The 23,485-nt window shown below is 54.6% G+C and overlaps 1 protein-coding gene across 2 annotated transcripts in view; it reads left to right on the forward strand.

Moving 5' to 3' along the window:
- The first annotated feature begins 498 nt into the window (after nt 1-498).
- Nucleotides 499-23,485, forward strand: part of MAP2K3 (mitogen-activated protein kinase kinase 3) — a 30,730-nt gene continuing 7,743 nt past the window's right edge. The window contains exons 1-7 of one of the 2 annotated variants that reach the window (XM_058035775.1): nt 499-560; nt 17,790-17,822; nt 18,203-18,272; nt 20,004-20,052; nt 22,336-22,449; nt 23,077-23,196; nt 23,355-23,471. In XM_058035775.1, coding sequence (XP_057891758.1) covers nt 545-560; nt 17,790-17,822; nt 18,203-18,272; nt 20,004-20,052; nt 22,336-22,449; nt 23,077-23,196; nt 23,355-23,471 — 519 coding nt within the window. In that variant the 5' untranslated portion in view covers nt 499-544. Of the gene's footprint in view, nt 561-13,134; nt 13,357-17,789; nt 17,823-18,202; nt 18,273-20,003; nt 20,053-22,335; nt 22,450-23,076; nt 23,197-23,354; nt 23,472-23,485 lie in introns of those variants that run through there. The other variant, XM_058035774.1, reaches the window with a different exon arrangement.

A 23,485-nucleotide genomic window follows, 5' to 3' on the forward strand; every position in this document is an offset into this window, starting at 1 on the left:
GCTGTGGCAGCCTTGGAGCTGTGCCCATCCCCTGAGGAGCCTGTTCAGTGCCCGATCACCCTCTGGGGCAAGAACTTTTCCCTCATACCCAACCCGACCCTCCCTGGCCCAGCTCCAGCCGCTCCTCTGACTCCCCGTCCATTTCCCAGCCGGACACACCGCTGCCACCCGTGCGGGACCCACGGGAGATGTGGCGAGCTGGCCTTCCTTAGCTGACAGCTGGGGTGCTGGGTCGAGGAGCAGCACAGGACGGGGATACTCCGCGCCCCAACCCCGCGGGTTCCGCGGCGGGGCCACACCAGCGAGGGGACACCGAGGCCGCCTCTCCTGAGGGGCACCAGCGCCCGCCCGCCTCACTTCGCCCTCACAGCCGCGCCCAAGAACCTCAAAGCCGTTTCCGCGCGGGGGCCTTAGCCCCGCCCCCGCGCGGCGCTGGCCAATGGCGGCGCGGGGGCGGGCCCGGCGGGGCGGCTGCCGGCGGGGCCGCGGCGGGCGGGACTCGCGGGCTCCGCTCGGGCCGGGCCCGCCGGGCTCGCACAGCGCCATGTCCCTGCCCAGAGGTACGAGCGGGCTGGGAGGGCCGGGGGGGGGAACCGCGGCGCCGGGGATGGTGCCAACCCGCCGGGCGTGGGCTCCCCGCCGCTTCCTCAGCGCGGGCCCCGCTGGTTCCGCAGCTCGGCGGCGCCGCTGGGGCCGGAGCCGCGATGCGCGGGGCTGCGAGCGGGGATGCGCGGAGGGGCCGCGGGGGACGGGGCGAGGCTGCGTTTGGCGTGGGGACAGCGACAAAAACAGGCGGGTTTTGTTTTCCCTGCCTTGAGCTTCCACTCCTCGGGAATCCCGGGCTGGGAGCCCTCGCCGTGGCTCAGGCGGGAGGGAAGGACCGGGCTGGGGTTCCGGGTGTGGGCCGTGTCGCCGCGTGTCGCCGCGTGTCGGTGTTGGGGCACGGCCGGGAGCCGATGCCGGCGTGTGCCGGGGTTGCCTCGCTGCTTTCCCGCGGTCCCGGCCGCAGAACGTGACCGTGTGTCACCGGGGCTATTGTGGAGCACGGCCGTGACTCAGGTGTCCCCATCGGCAGGTGAGCACCGGCCGGCAGGTATCGGCCTGGGATGGATGGATGGATGGATGGATGGATGGATGGATGGATGGATGGATGGATGGATGGATGGATGGATGGACGGATGGATGGATGGACGGATGGGGACAGTGGCTCTGCCGGTGTCCCGGTGCTCCCCGGAGCCCCATCCGCACACCGGGCAGAGCAGGGAGCGCCCGGAGTGTGGCTGTGTGGCTGCCGCCTCTCCAATCAGCGGAATAAAATCCGAGGGTTTTTCCCTGATGCTCTGGAAACTCGAAGTCAGGAGCCATGTGAGCAGATGAACGCACCTCCCGTGACTTTTTTTTCTTTTCCAACCCCCCCCACCCCGGTTTTAAACGCTCCGTGTCTTATCCGGAGGGAATGTGGACCTGAGTTTCCTGTTTGCTGTGTAAGCAGGGGGTGAATCAGCAGCGATTTTCGGAGCTGCTGAGTGGAGCTGCTGACTCACAGGTAGGAGCACATGCCTCCAGCCATCCAGCCTTGGAAGGGATCACCCAGGCTTCTTAAAAGGCTGGGACACCTGAGCCCACACCTTTCCTGGGCTGCTGTGCCGGACCGGCAGATGTGTGCATGGAGGGACGAGGTGAGCCTGGCCCAGGGACCACTTGTTCTCCATGGGAGATGATGCTCAAGCTGAACCTGGAGGATTTTGGGGGAAGCAGCAAGAGGTGATGCCTGGAGGAGCGCCTGGGAGCGCGGTGCTGTCCTCAGAGGAGGTTTGGAGCTGCTCTGTGTGTGCAGGTTTCTGTTGGTTGTGATAAACTGGTTCATTCATGCAGTTAAGCTCATGTCCTGTGATGGAGGTATCACACGTGTGCTGAGAGCTCTGAGTCCCTGAGTGACCTGAGCTCCTTTGCTTCCATCAGGGCAGCAGCAGCAGCAGCAGCACAAGGCTGGATCCTGAGCGTGTGGCACACATCTGCCTCCTCTCAGCCTGCCTCTCCTTGCCCTGCACCTGCCTCCCAGGGGCTTTTTCCAGGGATGCTCGCAGGTCTGGCTGCGTGCACCTGCTGCTCGTGGCAGCTGCTTCCCTCTCTTTCAGGCAGCCTGAATTTAAGCTGAATTTCCCTGGTTTTCCTCAGGGAGTTTCAGTGAACAGTCTCAGGTTTCCCTTGCTGGTTCTGCTTGGGTTTGTGTTGCTCAGGGTTGTAAACAGAGGCCGCTGGGTCTCTGTTTGGTGGGCTCTTGGTTGGCTCTTTTTGTGACAGATGCCTTCCAAAACTCACCTGCCGTCACTTTGGCTTAGTCACAGGGCTGTCTCCTGCCTCGGGAGGTTTTTGGGACACGTGGCTGGCCGTGACACTGGTGATAGGAATGGTGCTGTGCCGGGGCTTTGCTCTGCACTAAACATAGCTTGGGAGATAAACACCTTCTGGGGATTTTGTGGAGCTTAGGGAGGACTTTGGCTTTCTTTCTTCCTCTTCCCATTGCTCCTGTCTGCTCGATCCAAGTTATCTCTCGGGATCTTGTATGTGGGAGAACATCTCCTGTGTTATCTCGTGCTGTTGAGGCTGATGTTTACTCACGTATGCAAAATCTCCCTGTTTCCTCAGGTCACCCGAGTTCCCTTGAGCTGTGTCTCATGGCCTGGGTGGCACTGTAGGAGGAAATTGGGAACAAAGCTCTGGAGCTGTCCCTGTGTCCTCCTTGCAGAGCTTTGCAAGGGACACAGCCTCTGTCTGCAGCTTGCAGCGTGTGGCTGGGTGTGATTTTCCAAAAGGTTCCTCCTTTTTCAGGGAATGGATGCTGTGCGGGGAGGGTGTTGTATCCCAGAGGTTAAAGCAGGAGGGGATTGAAGCCTCAGGGAATTTTCACCTTTTGTGTGGGTGCAGGAACACGGTGGAGGATGCAAGGTTTGAGACTCTGGGGATACAAAACCAGGCTGTTGCCTTTTCCCTGGGCCTCAAGGTGTAACTTCTGCCTGCCCTGCACGTGGAAATAAATCCATGTGGAAATAAAAAGGAGTGGGCCAGTGGGAGAACAATTGTTTCCCAAAATTTTGGAGTTTGCTGGGAAAAACAGCTAGCTGCAGGGATGGAGGGAGGGTGAGTGCATGGGTGGGATCTGGAGGGAGAAGACCTGCTTGTCCTGTCCTGGCTCACCCAGCACCAATGGCTGAGTAATTCAAGTGTTTTTTCCTTAGCAGGAGATTGTCCTTTGGGAATAGAGGTGCTGTTGGGCAGAGGGATCAGGATCTGTCTGGAGCCAGGCTGTGCCTCTGGGGAGGCAGCTCTGCTTTACCACAGAGGCTTGGAAAAGCCAGCAGTGAGAAATGCCAGGGCCTGGGGATGAACTGGTGCTTGTTCTCGTGGCACATCTATTCTGGGTGGGTAAATAAGCGGTGGTGCCTTGTCCCTGCCGTGCCCTGGCCGTGCCCTCCGTGGGAGCACACCACTGTTATGCAACTCAGTCTGTGAATCCAGCACTGTCTCATCTGCCATTCGCACTCTTCCAGCTGCCATCCCCCCAAAAAAGGCAGCTCTGCCAAAAATACACGTGTGGGTCGTGACCTGCTGAAGCAGGACCTTGTCTCTGTCCTGTCCTGGCCAGGCAGAGCAGCCACCAGCCTGGTGTGAGTGCTGGGGGATGTGGGAGCTCTGATCCCGTGGAGCCATTATTTAATTGGAGTTGAAGCATCCTGGAGCTCAAATCCAATTAATGGTAACGATCCTGGAGCAAGCACAGCACTTTGCTGCTGCCTTCCTCCTCTGCTGCCACAACGGTGGGTGCCTGGAAAATATCATGCTGGATGTGATAAATATTTAGCTGTGCCTCAGAAATCCATTTCCCTCCCTGGAGGGATGCTTCCCTGCTTTTCTTTTAGTGGATAATGAGTCTCACTGCAGGCTGATCCCTTTGTTTTCCAACTCCGAGCCGTGGTCCAGGGCTGAGCTGGAGTTTGTTTGCAGAGGTTGTTGTTGCTGGAGGAAACTCATCTGTGCTTTGTAGAGGCTCCCATTGGGAGCAGCTTTCTGGTACTGGTGATTTTGTGCCCCAGAATGACACCTCTGCAGATGTGGGGCTGGCTCTGTGGGTTTTTGGGCAGAAGATGTTTTTTCCTTGTGTTGGTTAATAAGGCACAGCCTGGGCTGGCTGTTTGCTGGGCAAAGAGCTGGGAGAGGAACTGGTGTTGGCCGGGGAGTTGATTTTACTTCGATCAACAAAAAGTTTGGGGTTTTGCTGGCGTGACTCAGGACGGCTTGTGGGTTCATGTGGAGCTGGATCTGCCTGCTGCCTCTTGCTGACAAACCTCTGTAGCACAGGTCAAGTGTTAGTCAGGGATTTGGAGTGGGGGAAAGGGCGGGGAGGATTATTTTTTTTTTAATGATGGAAACTGGAAGTTTCTGTTGTTTTTTTCCACCTGGGAGATCTTTCATTTCCTCACAGCCTCTTATCTGTGTGGGGGCAATGCTGCAGTGGTGCTGTGGCAGTCCCAGTGTTTGTTGTCCTGAGGAGCTGTGGAATCACTGGGCACAACTGCAGCGATCTCAGGTGTCACAGTGCTGCCTTGTGGCCCCAGTGGGCCTCACTTTGCCCTGGATCTGAGTCTGCTCCATTTTTGGAGCTGGGACAGGGCTCCCTGTGTGCTCCTTTCTCTTGCAGCCATTTCCCTGCCCAGCAAAAGGCTGGAGCACAGGTGCTGCTTGTGTGGGATGTGGTGGGTTATAGGATTTGGGAAGGGCAGGGGCAGGATTTGGGTAGGGGAGGAAGGAAATAATTGCCTTGTGCTGGGGACCTGCAGAGGGGTGAAGTGAGGATGAGCTGGAGCCCCTCCAGCACCCACTGAGCTACCATAACCTCCCTCCTCTTGCCTGCTCTGTGCCCAGGGAGGGGCACTGCTGAGTTGATCTGTGCTCTAACCCTTAATTTCATCATTTCAATTTAAATTATTTTTTAAAAAAATTAAAAAGATAAATTTCCACTAAAAGCATAGCTTGTAAGAGAAGGCAGGATGAGGAGGAGACAACACTTACCATAAGTTGTTTGTGGAGCGTTCACCCTTCCTCCCCCCTCACCACCACCAAAGACAAATCTGGGTTTGGAAAGGAAGAAACCTCCAGAGTGCTCAATACAAGTAATTTCCCATCAGAGGCTGCTAACCTTAGCTGTGGTTTGGCTCTGGCATTAGCCAAGCTGCTGATGGAGCTCTCTGAGAATGGCTTGGACCCTTTTCTCCCTGGGATCCTTGTCACCAGTGTTCATCCCTGCTGCTCCTCTCCTGCTGTGGTAGCGCCTTTTGGGAAGCGTAAAAAGCAGCTTTTAATTCTTGTGTTTAATTTCTAAACATCTTGGAGGTTTCTCATGAGGAGTGCACAAATCCCTGCAGCTGGGATGGGGCCCTGCTAGAGCCACATCCTCCCTCAGCATCCACGGGTGATGGCTGTGGATGGGAGCAGCAGTGCAGGACAGAGGGACAGGAGGGGAAGCAGCTGTCCTGCGGGGCCTGGCAGGTGACAGTCATGTGTGTGACAGATCATAAACACGCAGGGCTGGTGATGTGCACGGGCTGGGGGTGGCTGAGGGGAGGATGACGGGGTTATCTGGGGTGTGTCAGCTTGTCTGGGCTTGCAGGCCAGTTAGAAACTGCCTTGTGGGGTGTGTGTGTGTGAATTCCCTCCCAGCTGGGGTCCCGTGGGGATGGCTGGCACAGCGCTGGGCTGGCTGCTGTGGATGTGTTAACAGCAGCTTGGAGATGGCAGCAGCCTGACTGACCCTGCTGGCTGGAGGGCGTTTGGCACAGCTGGAGCAGATGTTCCCTCTTGCAGCACAACAGAGAGTGTTCCCTGACCAAGCTGGTGAAGGACAAACACGCTGCGGGACGGAGGAGTTTTCTGCTGTAGTGTCACAGGCATCTTTTATAAAAAATCCTTTCCTTAGGATTTTTTCCTCCTGAGAAGCTAAGAAGCCTCAGGAACAAATTGTAAACAATGGTTATCTGCTGCTGTGGAATGCAACAGGTGCATCTGTCTCTCTGTCTCATAGAGTTGTTTCTAATTAACGGCCAATCACAGTGAACTGGCTTGGACTCTTTGTCCGAGACAGAAGCTTTTGTTATCATTCTTTGCTATTCTATTCTTAGCTAGCCTTCTGATGAAACCTTTTATTCTATTCTTTTAGTATAGCTTTAATGTAATATATGTAATAAAATAATAAATCAAGCCTTCTGAAACACGGAGTCAGATCCTCATCTCTTCCCCAATCCAAGAACCCCTGTGAACACCATCACACTGTAGCACCAAGATCTTGCTTTACTCGGTGTGGGAGTGGGAAAGCTGAGGCTTGAGGGGGGAGATGATGCAGCAGCAAAGTGTGCAGCCCTTGGGGTGGCCCCTGTGAGTCAGCCCTGAGCGCTGGGGGCATGGCTGCAGGGCTGTGCTGTGCTGCACACACCACGATGTCTTTGCAGCTCGTCACTCGAGGTGACGTGGCTCCTGTGCTGAGGGCCAGATGTGCTCACGCTCAGGGCTTCTGAGGAAAGCTGCTCTGCATAGTTCACAATCCCCTGCTGCTCTGCACCGCTTGGCTTCTCTCCTGACCTGCTGCCAAGTTGCACCCCGGCCAAAGCTGAGATGATCTCGTGCCGATTCGTGGCTTTGGCTGCTCTTTGTCATCTTCCAAACACCTCTGAAAGGTGCTTGGGGGTAGGTGACAGGCCCAGCCCCACGTGCCTGTTTGTAAAACCCCCAGAAAATCCCTGCTGGCACGGGGCAGGGCAGTGTGAGACACCTGTGTGTGCGTGCACGTGTGCTCAGCTGACTGCTGAGGCTTCCCTGGTATCCCAGAACTAAAATCCTCCACCCTGTGCCAAATCCTGGTGCTGACTGCCTCCCCTGTGTGGTCAGGAAAAGAAAAAATAAGATATAATTGTACAGAAAGAAGGATGAAGGTGCTGGTGGGTGGTGATGTGCTGGAGGACCAGCCTGGACCTGACCAGCCCCTGTGCCAAGCTCTGTCTGCCTCTCTTTGGCAGCACCCGTTTTCCTTAAGTCTGGAAGCAGCTCCACACTGCTTTAAGGCTGCTAAAAAGAGGGATGTGGTGGGTGTTGTGATGATCTGCCTGTACAGCTCCCTGTGTTCACTCCCTGTTAGCATCTGCAGCCCGTTTCCCTCAGGTTTTTGGTTGATCCCTGCAATTGTTTGGCTTTGGGCATCAGGTGCCCGAGGATGGCTGGTGCCAGCCAGGGCTGGGGGTGTCCTCAGAGCCCAGGATATCTGCAGAGCTGCCTCTCGTGCTCTGCTGATGCTGCTTTCTTACCCAAGAGCAGCTTTTTGCAGGTATTAATTACACCTGTCCCTGCCTGGTTTCTTGAAGGGTTGGAGGAGCTGCCTCCAGAAATAACTAAGCAGAAATTGTGGGTGAATTTCTAATTCTTATCAGCCTTGTGTGTGCTGTGCCGTGCCAAGGTGCTTGAAAACCACTCAGCTTTTCCTCCAGCAGCTCCCCTGTAGGTGTGATGTTTTTATGTACATTCCAGGTACCTGCGAGAGTTTTCCCCTTAATTTTGGATCCACAAAGGGTTTTGTGTTTGGTAACTGTGGGTTTCCCCAGGGGGTTTTACAGCCTCAGCTCAGTGAGGGAAACCATGTGTAAGCATCCCAGGGACAGGAGGGCAGGGTGTGTTTCCCTTGATCTCAGACAGGTTTGATGTTTCACACAGCTCTTTCCAGCTCCTCTCTGTGACCGTGTTCACAGGGGTTTTTGGATGAGAGACGAGAATGTTGACTCCATGTTCAGAAGGCTTGATTTATTATTTTATTATATATATATATATATTACATTACAACTATACTTAAAAGAATTAGAAAAGAAAGGTTTCCTCAGAAGGCTAAGCTAAGAATAAAATAGAAAAGAATGATAACAAAAGGCAGCTCTCTCAGACTCTGTCCGAGATAGCTCCGTTTTGATTGGCCATTAATTATAAACATCTAAGAGGGGCCCATCACAGGTGGACCTGTTGCATTCCACAGCAGCAGATAATAATTGTTTACATTTGTTGCTGAAACTTCTCAGCTTCAGCAGGAAAAATCTTAAAGAAAAGATTTTTCACCAAAGATGTCTGCGACACCTCTCCACGCATCACCCTGCAGAGAGAGCGCCGCTCCTTTCCCCAGAGCACGGATGTGAGGCTCGCTCTTCTGAGAGGAAAGGGGATTCTTAAAAATTGATTTGCTCTTACTCAAATGGAAATGGTTCTTGGAAGCCCTGAGACAGCTGCAGGCTGGGCTGGGCTGAGTCACTGCGAGCTCTTGGGCTGGGATGTGAGCCGGATGCGCCGGGACCTGCCCGGCTGTGGAGACCTCTGCCTTCCTGGGATGGAGAGGAAGAGCTCTCTAATCTGCCTTTACCAGGAAAAACCTGCAGCTCTCACTTCCCTGAACCCTGGAAAAAGTGCGGTGTGATAGGGTGGAGGTGAGAGAGTGACAGAAGGAGGGGAAAGAAGGTCAATCCCACCCAGAGGAGCAGCTGTGGTGGCAAAGCGCCGCTGAGCTGTGGGCACGTTTCCTGGGGAGCTTTTCCTTGTCGTGAATCAAAGCTGCCCTGTGGGTACTGGGCAAATCCAGCAGAAAATAAGTGTTGTCCCCGCACAGACCTGGTCCAGCCTTTGATAAGAGCCAGGGTGATGCTGGGCAGTGGGGTGGCAGTGTGCTGGTGCTCCAGCCTTTAACTGGGGGGAATTTTTAAGTTTTGCAGCAAGGAGTGTGATGGAACAAAGGAGAGAAATGTTCACAGGTGATTTCTCATGGGCCAGCTGGATGTGGGGTTGGTTCTGGGAGTGTGGATGCAGTCTGTCCTGTGGGGCAGAGGAACAGGGATGGGAGGAAGGGCAGGAGGTACATGGTGTGGGCCATAAGGAGGGATGGGTGAGAGAGGCAGGAAAGAGGATTGGCACTGAATATGTATCAAAAAGAGCAAAAATTTGGTGTGGGACAGCAGGAAATGCAGGGAATTGTACTGCAGCACTCTCCTGCTGCTTTCTGTGAGCTGCTGGAGCAGCACCCTGCTCCAAAGGGAATAATCCAAGATTTTCTCTGCTCCTGCACCTCAGAGATGTGGTGCTGGCTCAGTGCTGGAGGTCAGGAGTTTTCCTCCGAGGGAGCTCAGGCTGGGGAATAATGTCACTGTGAACCCTCTGAGCAGCTGCTTGGCTGCTCCCCAGTGCAGATGCTGCTCTTGAAAGTCCTGCCTGAAGTGTGAGGGCCAGGAAAGCACCTGGGTCAGTCTCTTGTTTCTGCCTCTCTCCCAGAGCAGGCAACTGGGAACGTGAAGGGGTTTTTTTTTCACCTCCATAAATTCCATTTTCATAGCAGGTGTCTGCTCTCTTACATCATTTGCAGAGATGACATCACTCTATCCCTGCCCAAAGCAAATGGGAGGGAGGATGGTAGAAATCTTTTTTTTTTCCTAATTTTTCCTTTTTTCAAAAAGCAGAGAGGGGAATATTTTGCTCTCTTGATAAGTTTACAAGGACACCTGGAAGTACTTGAACGATGCCAGTTTGGGTAGAAAAAGTGTCTATTGATGCTGGAGTTGAGTTACTGCTGCCAATTACAAAGTCAAACTATTCCCTTTCCCACTGTGCCTCCTGTCAGGCTGATCTATTCCAAGGACAGTTTGAGTTTTCTCTCCCATCAGGAAACTGTCACTAACCGCTCTCATCAATTCCAAACAGATTTTATTTTTTCATGGCTTACCCTATGGAGTGAGAAATCAAAGGAAGGGGTGATGCTGGTACCTGCTGGCAAGGAGAGGGGCACAGCTGATGGATGATGCATCTGGCTTTTTTTTAGTGTGTTCTTTGCTTTTCTCTAAGCATTGTGTCCTTTGCCTTCCTCTGACAATCCCAGGGCATGAGGGTTGGGATTCCTTCCAGATCTTTGTCTCAGGACAAAGCTGAGCATTGAAGAGGTGCAGCCTCAGCCACTGATTTTTTGGGGGGAAATCCAGTTGAAATGAAGGATGCAAAGGAGGCAGTGTCCATTTTTTTGAGGGAAATCCAATTGAAATGAAGGATGCAAAGGAGGCAGTGTCCATTTTTTTGAGGGAAATCCAGTTGAAATGAAGGATGCAAAGGAGGCAGTGTCCATCCCAAAGGATGCTCTGCCTGCACCCCTGCTCAGTTCCTGCTCTGAATAGCTGCCCCTGTGATCGTCCCCACCTTTGCACAGGGGTTTTGCACAAGCTCTGGTGCAAAGCACCACAACTCTGGCCACGTACCTGTTGTGTCCTGTAATGTCACCGTGTCAGTGTCAGCCAGACGGGGCTTCTCAGCTTCCTGAGGGGAGTCCGGCCTCTGGTCACATGTGGGAGTGGAGCCCTTGTGCTCCATTGTCACGGGGCAGGCTGACACATGGGGACAAAATCAAAGGTTTTTTTCCAGCCCTCGAGGTTGTGCAGGTAACCTAAAAATACCTCAGGAATGTGGCTGGGCGGTGACATCCTCCCGGGGCTGCCCCGGCGTTATCGGGCTGCTGCACGGAGCCCGGGCGTGGCTCTGAGCCCCGGAGGTGCCTGTGCCAGCGCCTCTGCTTGTCAGACACTCTGCCTGAGGTGCCCATCCCCGAATTCCTCGCTGGACACCGGGATGTCACATCCTGCTCCCTTGCTCAGTCTCATCTAGAGCCGGTGGCACCGTGGCTGTGACATCCTGCCACGCTCTGATTGTCCCCAGCCATGGGCTGTCTCCTTTCCCATCCCAGGGGATGAGAAGGACAGTGCCATTCCCTTTCCACCTGGATTCAGTTCAAAGGCTCTGTTTTCAAGCGGAGTTTCCAGTCCCGTGCATGGCTGGGGCATGTGAGGCGTTCCCATGGCATGTGTGGAACAGTGAGCACATCCCAGACTGGGGCAGTGCCTGCACTGCAGCCTTGACCAGGGAAGCTGCTGCCATTCCTGGGAGATGTGGGCTCATCAGGCAGTGTGTGCTGGGATGGGACAGCCAGCTGGTGCATGGCCTTGTCTCTGAGCAGAGGGAATGAAGTATTCCATGAAAATCAGACTGTGCCCATGGTTAGACAGCAGCTCTACTTAGGGGACAGGTGAATTAATTTTGTGGTCTATCCCATACACACCTACACAAAGCTCCTTTCCAGCCCCAAATGGGACACTTCTGCTGCTCATGGTAAAGCAGCTCGTCCCCTTCTCCACTCCCTGGCTGTGATGGTGACCCAGCCTTAACTGCAGTGGCCTCGGGAGGGGCTGTGTGTCCACAGGGGAAGGGTGGGGAGAGGGGCCCAGCGTTGGCAGGGCACTGTTTGAGCTCATTGCTGTTTTTGTGGGTGTGCTCTTCCCCTTATTCAAGCCAGCCCCCTGGCAGGAGGCTGCTGGGAGGGATGGGAGCCATCCTTGTCCCTGGCTCTGCCCTGTGCAAGTACCTGAATTCTTCCCAGGGTTTGCTCTCCCAGCATCCCTCACCTGTTTTGGGGTGACATCCCTCATGGGCAGGCTTTGTTAACACCACTTGATGCTTTTTGTTCCCCTGGGATTACCTGTGCCCTATAAAGAACTGGATAATTTCTGGCAAATGGTGAACACCTGGTTATTCCAACTGCACCAGCAAACCTTTGAAAGAGTTCCCAGCAGTGAGACTTGAAAGGATGGTTGGGTTTGTTTTTATTTCTTCCCTTTCCCCCCCCCCCCTTGTTTGTTTACTTTTTAAGATGCTTTTGAGATGTCAGGAAGCTCAGCTTTACACCACCCCTGGTCCTCGGGCGCTGAAACCCAACGGGACAAATTCAAAGGAAATCTTCTTTCCCATCCCACCTGCTGGGTTAGGGACTTTCTGCTCCAGAGCAGCTCTGACTCTGTGGGTGTCTGTGAAGATCCTTGGAGTGTCTGTGTGTCTGGGTGAGAGGGAATTAGCTGTTAATGGAGCGAGTGATGGGAGGGCAGCATCTGAGAGCACTGCTCTCCCCAGGAGCGCTGGGGACGGGTGCTGGTGGCTCTCAGTGCCATCTGCAAGAGCAGCTCCTGCGTCAGCATCCTTTATGTGCTGATGATCTGTGCCTGAAACTATACCCTGGGAGTGGAAATGAGCCTGAGAAAATACCTTCCGCAGTCCTTCTGGGGCTTACATAAACACTATTTAAAATTAGAGCCACTCATTATGTTGGTATGTGCGTTTACCTTGACCTCTGACTTTTCAGCCTGCAAATGTGCCTGGTCCAGGCACAGCCTGGAGTTGGGAGAGAGCTCAGCAGCAAAGCACTGGTAGATTTTCTATAATTAGTTTAAGGTAAAGAATCTGGTACAGTATCTCCCCTCCAGGCTGACAGGGAAATCGAAAACAAAACTGCAGCCTGTCAGAGCTGAGCCTGGCTTTGATCAGGAACATCAGCTTTGGCTTCTGCTGGAGTGGCTTTGAGGGAAAGGGGAAGAGCAGCAATTCCTGGCCGTGGCTTCTCTTGCACGTGCTTGCAGAGAAATGAATGCTTTTATTTTCCCACTCTCCCTTGCTATTTCCCAGCCAAGTGCATGCAGCAATTTATATTTTGCTACCAGAGATGCCGTCTCGGCTGTCACCCTGGAATAGCTGCTGAGCTCCGAGCTGGCATTGTCATGGAACAATATTTCTACTATTTGTTGTGGTAATAGTTGTTAGTGGCAGAGCAATTACCGTGTCACCTGCAGCACAACGAAACGTGACCTCTTTCCATCCCAGCACCCCTTTGGTGCCCAAACCATCGAGCCTGGGCTCTGCTGCTTGCTGCCAGGGCTGTCCTGGAGCAAGGGTCACTCCGGTGGGACGCCTGGGCCTGCAGGCTGGCTCGGAATGGTTGAGTTTGTGGGAAGAGAGCGTGTCCCGCCGGGATGCACTTTAGCAATCCAGCGCTTCGGCAGCTCCCGGAGCTGGAGTTTGGCTCCCCACCAGTTTCCTGTTGACGTCACCTGCTATTTCTCTGCTGCAGTTTTTACAACTGTTGAGCTTTCAAGGGTAATCGGAGCCGAGTCCGGCCAACCTCGGCAGCTGCCGATGAGCGAACGCGGCTCTACCTTCCCCAATCCCCCCAGCTTGCCTTGGCTGCTGCTCCCAGCCTCGGGGACCCCCGGGATTTGGGGACACAGGGCTCTGTGAAGCCAGCGGGTGCTTGGGGCCATGCATTCCCACTGAAAGGAGTCAGCGGTGCTTGCAAGAAGTGCCGTGCGCTGGATCCTGCGGGAATTTTTTCCCCTCCCTCCTCCAGTCCGCCCCCATCCCTCTCTTGTGCCAGGCGTGCAGGCGCTGCTCTTCATTTCTGGGAAACCATGGACAAGAAGCAAGGTAGATGTTGCAATTTCCAAAACACGTGGTGGGGGAGAGCAAAGGGCTGGTTTTGCTGCTAAAAGGGGCTGTGTAACTTTTCTGGGGTCAATCCACGCGGTTTTGTTTCTCCTGGCTTGGGCAGGGGGTCTCTCTTTGCAGCTGGGGATCTATTTTTAAAGCGCTGGAAAAGTTGCATGTTTCGTGGGGTTAAAACTCTGGCGTCTTAATTGTCTAAAAAAAGAAAAAAAAAAAATCAAATCCAGCATGTCTGAAGGAAAATATGCAGAGGGTGAATCTGGCTTCTGGCTCTGGGGTTGAATTGCATTCCTGGGACGCAGGGTTTTCCAGCAGCTCTTGGTGGCTGTCCCCTGCCTGTTGCACGGGCAAGGTGGGTGCCCACGGCCCCAGCAGTCAGCAGCTGTGATTCAGCACAGGCTGAGAGGCTGGTTTGGGGCTGCAAGGGGCTTTTTGTGCAGCGTGGTTCTTTCCTGCTGCTCGCCGGCGGTTTTGCAGAAGTGCGGAGCGCGCTGACCCGCGGGAGCCCCTCGGCAGCGGGACCTCGGCGGCTGATGAGTGATGGCTCTCAGCAGGTTGAGAGCCCTTTTTCCACTTCCATGGATAGCTTGTTCCACTCCCAACAGTGGAAAACAGCACAAAGCGTGCCTGTGAGGAGCTGGCTCTCATGACCAAGCACCCAAATTCCCCTCTCTGCTCTGCACCCTGCCTCCAATTTATTTCCTTTCTTTTCTTCTTTTTTTATTTTTTTCTTTCATGCTTTTTTTGTTCCAGCTCTTTATTTGCATCAAGGCTGGAATCCACCCTCCAGCCTTCTGCCCTATCCATGGCATCTGACTCTCCTCCTTGGATCGAGGAGAACTGAGATGCATCCAAAACATTTCCCCCAGCACTAACAAAGCAGCACAGCTCTCAGAGCAGCCTCCCGTGCCCAGGACTTCACCTGGGGCTACAACCAGAGCCCTGGAGAGGCAGTGGTGAGGTTTAATTTCAAAGGTCGACTCAGGCAAATAGTTTTATTTGCAGTTCTTTAGATTGTCCTGTTCATTTCTCTCCGCCCACGCCAGCAGAGTGGGAAGGAAAAACCTCCCGTGGAGAGGTGCAGCTCAGTAGGGCTGAAGTTGGTGGTGGCAAAAATGAGGATTCCGGTGTTGAATTAGGCAGTTCCAGGAAATGTCTGGTGGTTCTTAACTGGTGGTGGTTATAGCATGAGAAAGAATCTCTTTGGGCTTTTTTTTTTTTTTTTTTCTCTTTAGGAGGAAATGGTTCCTTTCTTAGCATAAAGGATGCAGTTACGTGCCTGCAGCATCACGTGGGTTGCAATTTCATCCGCACCAGGAACTTCTGTCAGCTAATTTTCCCCTGCCTGGGTGCAGGGCACGGTGCTGTGTGTGTGTCTGTGGCTGGCAGCCCTTTCCTGTGCCCAGAATGGTGCCCTGCCACAAGGTGGGCTCGGGGCTGGCAGGGATAACCAGGACATGTCCCCAAATCACCTTGTCCTGCTGCTGCCTTTTGGCCTTTGCAGAGGGATCTCTTGAGGGGAATTTATGCTTGCAGACCCCTCTTGCAAGAGCCCAGTGCCCTGGGAAACTGGAGCATTTCCAGGATTTTCAGGTGACAGAAGCAGTTGTGCACATTCTGGCCATTCCTCCTGCAGGGACCCTCTCGGGAGGGATTGTGCTGAGGGATTGTCAGGGGGAGGAGAGGCAGTGCCAGGGACTCTCCAGTGGGAAGGAGCTGACAGCAGCTGCCTGCGGGGGCTGAAGGGCTTGAGTTGCAGGGTCATGTCATGCCCATCCCACTGACTTGCTGCTTCTCTCTTTTTGGCCTTTTTTTATTCCCTTCCCTGGTTTTTCCTGCATTCTCATTCACCCTGAACGGGGCATGGGCTCTCCCCGGGGAGAGGCTCAAGCAGTGGGAGAAGCTTGCAGCAAGGAGTAGCTCAGGCCAGCCTTTGGGAGCTGGAAATCTCATGTCAAATTTTAGGAGAGCTGTAACAAACAAATCCAACCTCTGCCTCAGCTTCCTGGCTGCAGGGCAGCATCCTGGGGGATTTTATTCCTGCAGCCATGGGCCGAGCTGGGTTTTCTGCCCTTCACAGGTGGCAGAGTCTGGGAGTGGTGGTGTAATACTGCTTTAATCAGTGCTTTTTCACATTGGAGCTAGGAAATGCCTTTTGGGGCTAAGCAGGACAGGCTGGGAAAGGGATGGTTGCTGGTTCCACCTCTGGGAAGTCAAGGGTGGAAGTTTGGGAGTACAGGGTGCCTGTGACAGCATAGTTCATGGCCAGGGCACATCAAAAAGACTCTCCTGTACAGAGCTGGGGGTTTGGAACAGGGAATCTCTGTGTCCCTTGCTGCCCTGGTATCCTATGCTGCAAATCCTGCCTGCAAGCTTGGGCTCTGCTGGACAAGGCACCCTGTGATTCCCAACCCCACCCTGGGTGCTCCCAGCTCCCTCCAGCCCCAGAAGGGCTGAGGAAGGGCTCAGGCCACCCTGCAGAGGCTGGCTTGGGTGCCTGTGGACCCTGTGAGTCGCGGCCACGGTGCCAGGGGAGCTGCTGGTGGCACAGAAGGCGCTTTGTGCCTGCTCCGCGGGGTTACTATGGCAATTGGGGAGAGGGAGAGCAAACAGATGGAGCAGGATCCCAGCCAGCACGGGGGGGATTTCAGGGCTTGGTGTACAGGTCTGGCTGGTAACTGCTTGAGGAGGGGGGGCTGTGTGTGGAGCAGAGACCAAACTGAGTTTTGGAGCAGGTCCTGGGGGTGAAACGCTCAGCACGGGGCAAAATCCATCCCCTGAGTGCCCACAGCAACTCACCAGCTTGCAGAGGGACTCAGGGGACCCCAGTTTCTAGATTCTGTTCTTGCTCTCCCACACTGAGTAGCAGGAGGCTGGGAGTGGGAAGGGAGGCACTGCTGAACCCACGGACAGGATCGTTCCTCTGGCTCCGTTCTGTGTTTGCTGCCGTCGTTGCTCCACTGGGTGTTTTGCCAAGTGCCATCCGTGGGTGTGTGGGGCTATTCATAGTGCCCCTTCCAGCCCTGCTGGGTGGGCAGTGGGGAAGGGAAACTCTGCAGGCTCACAAATTAGAACTTGTGACTGCTCTGACACGGTCAGGTGGTTTCCATCCCAGCGGGATGGGTTTGGGGTGGAGTGGCTCCTGTGCTGCTTTCACTGAGCTGGAAGTTCACATCATGGAAACTGTGCTGGTCTTGGAGCCTTTGGCTCAGCTCTGATGCAGGAAAAGTGGCAGATAAGGTGGGGGTGTGGGCTGATCTGCTGATTCCCTCAGCAGGGAGGGATGCTGCTGGTCCTGCAGGTGGGACATTTGCAGCGTGCTGCAGACCCACAACCTCAGTGAGGTTTGCATTTGGGGAAGGTCAGGGCAGGAGAAATGAGTTCCAGGCACCTGTTTTGTGCTGGAGCTGGCAGGGCACAGGGCTGGGGGCCGTCAGAGCTGGGGACATGCTGGCCATGTGTCTCCCCTGTGTCCTGCTGCAGCTGCAGGAGCTGCTGCACGGTGCTGTCTCCTGCTGAAATTGCAGCTCCTCGCTCTCCCCTCCCTTGCCTGGCAGCCTTTGGAGTGCTGGACTTTGTCCACACGCCTGCTCCCAGCAGCCAGGCAGGTGGGAGCTGCTCTGGAAGGCTGTCCAAGGCCACGCTGAGCCTGGAGCACACCTTGGTATTCCTGCTTTGCAGTGGATCCTCCAGCTCTGTGCAGCCACAGCAGCTTTGGCTGCACAGTGCAGCTGCCCCCTTGTCTCTCCTGGGGGGATCAGGCCCTCCATGCTCTCAGCTGCTGCACTTTCAGCCCCTTGGGGTCAGTTTGTTTTCCCAGGGATGGAATTTTCACCTGCAGGTTTCTGGCCCTGCCTGAGCCCTGTTTCCCTCTGCAGCAGTGGGTGTTGTTATCTCAGGGCTGGCTAAAGGAGGGGGACAAGAGCATCCTCTTGCCAGTCACTCCTGGTGCCTCAGCCCCAGATTTGTGAGGGGTTCACTGCTGGCTGACAGTGAGCTCATGTCTGGTTTTTCCCTATTTTCCATTTGTTATGGATGGGGTGTCCCCTCTCCTGCTGGGACCAACTCCTTCCTTTTGCTGGATTTTGGAGTGCTTTTGTTGGACTTTTGCTGGATGTCTCGTGGTCATTGCTCTCCATGGCAGATCCAGCTCTGGCTCTTCCCAGGAGGGCCAGGCTGGGGCTGGGGCCCTCTGACTGGGAATGTTTTTTGGGAGCCCTGCACATCACTAATGGCGTGGGGACCTCTTGTGGCTGGAGAAACGGGGATGGGGCCGGGCCTGGCTGTGCTCCCAAAGCCCAGCTGCCTCCCTCTCCTGGAGCTCTGCTGGTCCATGAGCCACGAGGGGCACAGGGCTGCTCTCTGCTTTGGCCACAGCACGGAGGCTGAGCTGCTGTCTCGTTTTTCTCTTTCAGATTCCAAAGGCTCCTTGGAGCCACACAAACCAGGTAAGTGCCCAGCAGAAATTGCAGCTTTCACCCCAGAAAGGGTTTAAGTCCCAGAGAGAGGGGACTGTTAATGGCCATGGAGGATAAGGAGCACTTCTGGGGTACAGTGCTTGGCTGCAAGACCTGGAAAATGGTCTCTTAGTGCACCCTTGGCTATTTCTACAGAGCAATGCTCAACAGTGTCATTGAGACCCTCCTGTGCTCTGGCTTTTGCCTGAAATTTTGGGCAGGTGGTCACTGTGACCTTCTTGGCATTTTGCTGACCATGGTGAGGGGTCCAAGCCGTGCATTCCTGCCTAGTGGCTGCTGGGAAAAGGGTGCTCTAAGGAAAAGAAACAAAAATCCATTTGCTCACCTCACTTGTGCATCTTCTCTTGCAGTGAAAGGCAAGAAGAAACGGGACCTGAGGATAACATGTGTCCCCATCAAACCACCCGTGGCAAACACCACGTAAGGATCTCTGCTGCTTGGAGCTTCTCCAGAGCTGCATTTGGCACTTCCCCACAGGGAATGGCCTGTGAAGGGTTCCCAAAATCAGCACAGTTGTTATTTTCTGTGAAGCTGGATGATGAGGAGGAATCGCACACGTGTGTGCAGACATGTGCACAGCGTGTGTGGCTCTGGGAGGTGCCTGTTTGATAGGAAATGTCCCAAAGGCAAAGACTCAGAATCCTCTGGGGAGCTCTCCCCAGTCTTTCTGCCTTGGCTGTGCCAAGCCAAAGGGCAGAGATGTGGTAGAGAGAGGGAGTCTGCCTGAGGGAAGAATTTTAATGCAGGGGAAGAGAAGTGGTGGTAGCTGGACCGCAACAGAAACCAGAGGCACAAAGTTGGGGTGTGTTTTACACGACCTGAGTATCAGGTTTAGTTTGAGTTGTTTGCAGCTCCTTACCCTGCTAAAAGGAGGACACAGACATCTTGCACTGTTGTGCTGTTTGGGGCCAGTGCCCAGCAGTATCTCAGGGCGCTGGAATTTCTCCCTGCCCTGTTTGCTTTGAGCTGCTGATGCTTGTTATGCCGTGGGGGAGAGCCCAGGGTAGCAGTGCTTGGTTTGACAAAGAGCAGACTGCTAAAATTCCACTTCCATGGTGCTCTTCCAAAACACTTTGGGCTGCATCACCACTGCCGAGCCTTGTTTGCCCCAGAAACCTCTTCTAGAGAACTCCAGGAGAGCAGTGAAGGCCCCAAAAGGGAAATATCACTGCTGAAAACCCCAGGTAGAAAGGGGGAGGCAGGGGAGCTCACACAGCCCTGCCCTGCCCTGCCTGTGACAGCCACCTCCTTCGCCCACGGGCACATCTGCCTCTGCTCCTGCCAGGTTTGAGTTTCCCCTGGAGAAGGCCTCATGCTGGAGTCTGCAGGGCTTTGCATGCCCAGAGGCCGGTGCAAGCTGCCCCCTGCTCCTTCTCTCCCTGCTTTTCAAGCTGCAGTGCAAATATTTGCACAGTGCAAGGCTTTTGCTCAGAGCCCAAAGTACTTCCTTGAGGCTGGAGGCTGCTCTGATGGGAATTGAGACTAAACCAGTTGGGCAATCTGTGCTCTTCAGGAGCTCCCAGGGGATGGGGAGAGCCCAGCAGTGAGGCACAAGGGGCAGAGCACTCTCGTGGTGGCTCTAAAAGCACCGTGCTGCCCAGAATGGGAAGTGGGCAGCAATAAGGAAAAAAAAAAGCCATAAAGCACAACTTTCACCTGCCTGGTGTTGTGCAAAGGGTGACACCAAAGTGCTGCCTGCTCTGGCTGCCTGGAACAGGCAGCAGAGTGTACACAAATGACTCACGGGGGAGGAATTACCTGTTGTTCCCTCGCATGCGTTTCGGGCTACGTGGCTGTGCTGCTACAACACCTGCCTGTCAAAACATGACAGCCGAGCTGCTCTGCCACAGAAACGTCTCATCTCAGCTCCTCGGGCTCCTCTCCCGAGCAGGAATGGTTTCACAGCCTGGTGGTTTGGTGCATGTCTCACCTGGCTGATTCCCTGGGGTTCTCACTGTGCCCCGTGGGTGTGGGCTGAGGCGTTACTGGCACCATTTAAAGCATTTGTGGGTGTTTGGAGGGGGCTGGTTGGAACCTACAGTGAGGCACAGGGGGGAAAGCAGCAGCTGAAAGTGCTCAAAGGAATGTGAAACCTGGCCAAGAGGGTGAATGAAGCTGGGATTTCTCCTGACTCTGTCTCATTTCTTGCAGGCCCCCGAGGAACTTGGACTCCAGGGCCTTCATTACCATTGGAGATAAAGTACGTGTCAATGGGGTTTCTTTTTTTGCTTCCTTCCAGTTTGGTTTTCCCTGGGCATGGGGAGCTCTGTGGATTGTGCATTGCAACCTGTCAGATCAGGATTGCAGCCTCATGGGGTACAATTCTCAATCTAAACCATTCTAGGATGATCCAGCCCCTCTGTCCAAAATGAGGGTGGCCTCACCAAGCTCTCAGAGTGCCCCAAACAAAGTCCCTTTATCCTGCTTGTGTTGCTGCTTGAGGCCCAGGAGAAGCTGGGCACAAAGTTTTCTCTCTGGTTCTCCAAAGTCTTTCCTGGTGACCCGATGAAAAGCACTGCTGGAAATAGCCACTGTCCCTCTTTTATTTCATTCTCTTGTTATGGGCTCTCTTGGGGCTGCAGAAGCTGTTTGCAAACGAGCTAAAAATACCCTGCATTGGATCAGCCCTATATCCAGACCCTTCCAGGCTGGGAGGTGGCTTGGCTGATGGCATCTGGGTCCCTTGGCCTCAGTGCAAGGATTAGGGTTGAGGAGAGGAATCTTTGGCTGGGTCCAGGGAGCAATCCTGCTGCCTGTGCTGTTTTCTGGTGTTGTGTGTAGCTGGAGCTCTGGGAGAGATGCTCTCTGTGACAGCCTGGGCACTGTGTGTGCAAGGGGACAGTGCTGCAGCCTAGGGAAAACTCTCCAGAGTCACTTCCCTGCCTGCTCCAGTGTTTGCAGGAAGGGTCTGGTCCAGGTATTTTGGAGTGACATGGTGGGGAAGAGGACTTGGGCAGGAGTGCAGCTTCAGGAGCGGAGGTGGGTGGTGACCTCGGGTCCCTGGGATATGGACAGGCCATGCCATGCATCCCATTGTCCTGGGAGGGCTCCTTGGCTGCATCCATCACCTCTTGTTGCTGGGCAGGGCAGCGCTGGTTCCTGGAGCGTGCTGGGAGCCTCGGGGCAAATGCCAGGAAAGGAAAAACACAATAAGCAGGAACAACTGCACAACACGTGTGCAAAAAGCACCACCAGATCCTTCCTGGAGGCCCCCGCACTGCTCCTCTGCCTGCTGCCCCTGCTCTCCTCAGTTCAGGATCCACGTCCTGCCCAGGAAAGGGCCAGAACCTTCCTGTGCTGGGCAGGGCACAGCTCAGGCTGAGCTCAGCCCTCCCTGCCCGCCACATCTGGCTGCCATCCACAGCCACATCTGGCTGCAGCCAGGGCTGGCAGGAAGGCTGGGCAGACCCGCTGGCTGCTGCCTGTGCTGAGGGGACAGTGCTGAGGGGCTGGGGCTGGCCAGGGTCTGGCAGCCACATGTCCCAGCCCGAGGCCGTTTCCTCTCTCCCTGCCCAGGGCGTAGCTCCGTATCCGGAGCTGTGCCGAGCTCCTTTCCCACCCTCGCTGCCTTTGTGGCCACTGGGGCACTTTGGCATCCTGGTATTATTTTCGTTCCCTGAGACCGGAGGAGAGCTGGAGGCTGGATAAAGGCTGGCTGGAAGGAGGCTGTGACTTATTAGGAGCCATGAATGCAGCATCCAAAAATAGCCTGTGTGTCACTGGGCTGGTGCCCTGCCCAGCAGAGGCAGCAATTACAGGGGAACGTGGCTTTGGGGAAACTTGTTTGTGGCTGGTGCAGGAGCTCGCTGGCTCCCTGCAGTGTCAGGGTGAGCACTGGCCATGGCTTTTTCACAGCTTAGGTAGTTGTTTTCTTGGTGTTAACTCAGGTTTTAGTTTGCTGGCAGCTTTTTGGTGGTAGGAGAAGGTACTGAAAGTGGGTAAAACCCGTTGAACTCACTTAGAAATGCAGTTGCTATGTGCACCCCATCTAAGAGAGGTGTTGTTAGACATACAGAGAGGTTTTTGTGACTGATGATTTTAGGGATGTGGGGAGATGTGAGGGATCCCTGCCTGCACACAGGGGTTTGGAGCTTGGTGGAGGCTCCTGACTGCTGCCCATGTTGGCACAGGAGCTGTTAAAATCCTGCAGATAGTTCAGCAACTGCAGAAATACCCTTGGTGGGTAATCCCCACAGGCAGAGAGGCACCAACCTTTGGTGCCCTTTTAGTGGCAACATTCCCTGGGCTTAAAGGATGAAAGTCCTGATCTCCAGCTGCAAAGGGGGAATTAAATGAACCCTGGTGAGTGTGGGGTGAGAGGGTTTGGGCTGTGATTCAACAGAGCCAAAAATACCCCCATCATGGTGCCTCTGGAGTCGTCCGTTGTTCGAAACGCTCTGCACCAGCGAGCTGACAGTGTTGCTGATCTCCTTGCTGATAAACCTGCTTGTCCCTGATGCCATTTTGTCCTCTCTCCCCAAAGAACTTCGAGGTGGAAGCTGATGACCTGGTGAGCATTTCAGAGCTGGGCCGTGGGGCCTACGGCGTGGTGGAGAAAGTGCGGCACGCGCAGAGCGGCACCATCATGGCCGTGAAGGTGAGCACACCTGGCTGGGCTGGGACACCTGGCTGGAGTGAGGATCATGAGATACAGCCCCAAGGGAGCAGAGGAACTGCCGAGCTCCACTGGTTGTGGCAAGACGAGGGTGGGTTTATCTGGCTTTGGCAGGCTCTGGTGTTCCTGGTGTGGTTTGGCCAGTGCAGGGTCTGTGCTGATACTGGCTGGGCACACTGGGGTTGATAACAGGCCTGGGAATCCAGGATTGGTGCCTGCAGTGCAAGGCTGGCATGGCAGAGTGCCTGTCCAGGCTGCTGGCCTGGCCCTGCACCCTCTGCAGAGCGTGCCAGGGTTTGGCATTCATTGGGGTTCTGTCTGGCAGAGGCAATTTGGGCGTCTCCTCCTGGGTGCTGCTGGCTGCAAAAGAAGGATAAAACACCCTGGCCCCAGGACTGCAGGTCCTGAGTCAGGCTGGGGGATTCAAGGAGCTCAATCAAAAGTTATAGTCATGCCTTTTTGCTTTGCTTGCTTTTAACCATGCAGGTTGGCCAGTTAGCCAACCCAAAAGAAATGTTTGAATATCTACTAATATCTTCTACTGTTTGAATATCTGATATCTGGTTACCCCCCCTACACCAAACTCTTGTTGTTCCATGTTTGTCTCAGAGGATTCGAGCCACTGTGAACACTCAGGAGCAGAAGAGGTTGCTGATGGACCTGGACATCTCCATGAGGACAGTGGACTGCTTCTACACAGTCACCTTCTACGGGGCCCTGTTCCGTGAGGTACTGACCTGCTGAGTGCCTGGGGCCACCTGGGGCTCTGGGATTGCACTGGAGGCACCAAACTGTCCCCAAAACACCCCTCTGTGTTTATCTCCAGCCCTTTATCTCCCCTGGGTTTCCAGGGAATTCCCTCTCAGCTGCTTTCTCTCCATCCGCAGGGCGACGTGTGGATCTGCATGGAGCTCATGGACACTTCCCTAGATAAATTCTACAAGAAAGTACTGGAGAAGAAGAAAACCATCCCTGAAGACATTTTGGGGAAAATGGCTGTGTCTGTGAGTGGCTCTTG

The sequence above is a fragment of the Melospiza georgiana genome, chromosome 16 (genome assembly GCF_028018845.1).
Source record: "Melospiza georgiana isolate bMelGeo1 chromosome 16, bMelGeo1.pri, whole genome shotgun sequence".
Lineage (NCBI taxonomy): Eukaryota > Metazoa > Chordata > Aves > Passeriformes > Passerellidae > Melospiza > Melospiza georgiana.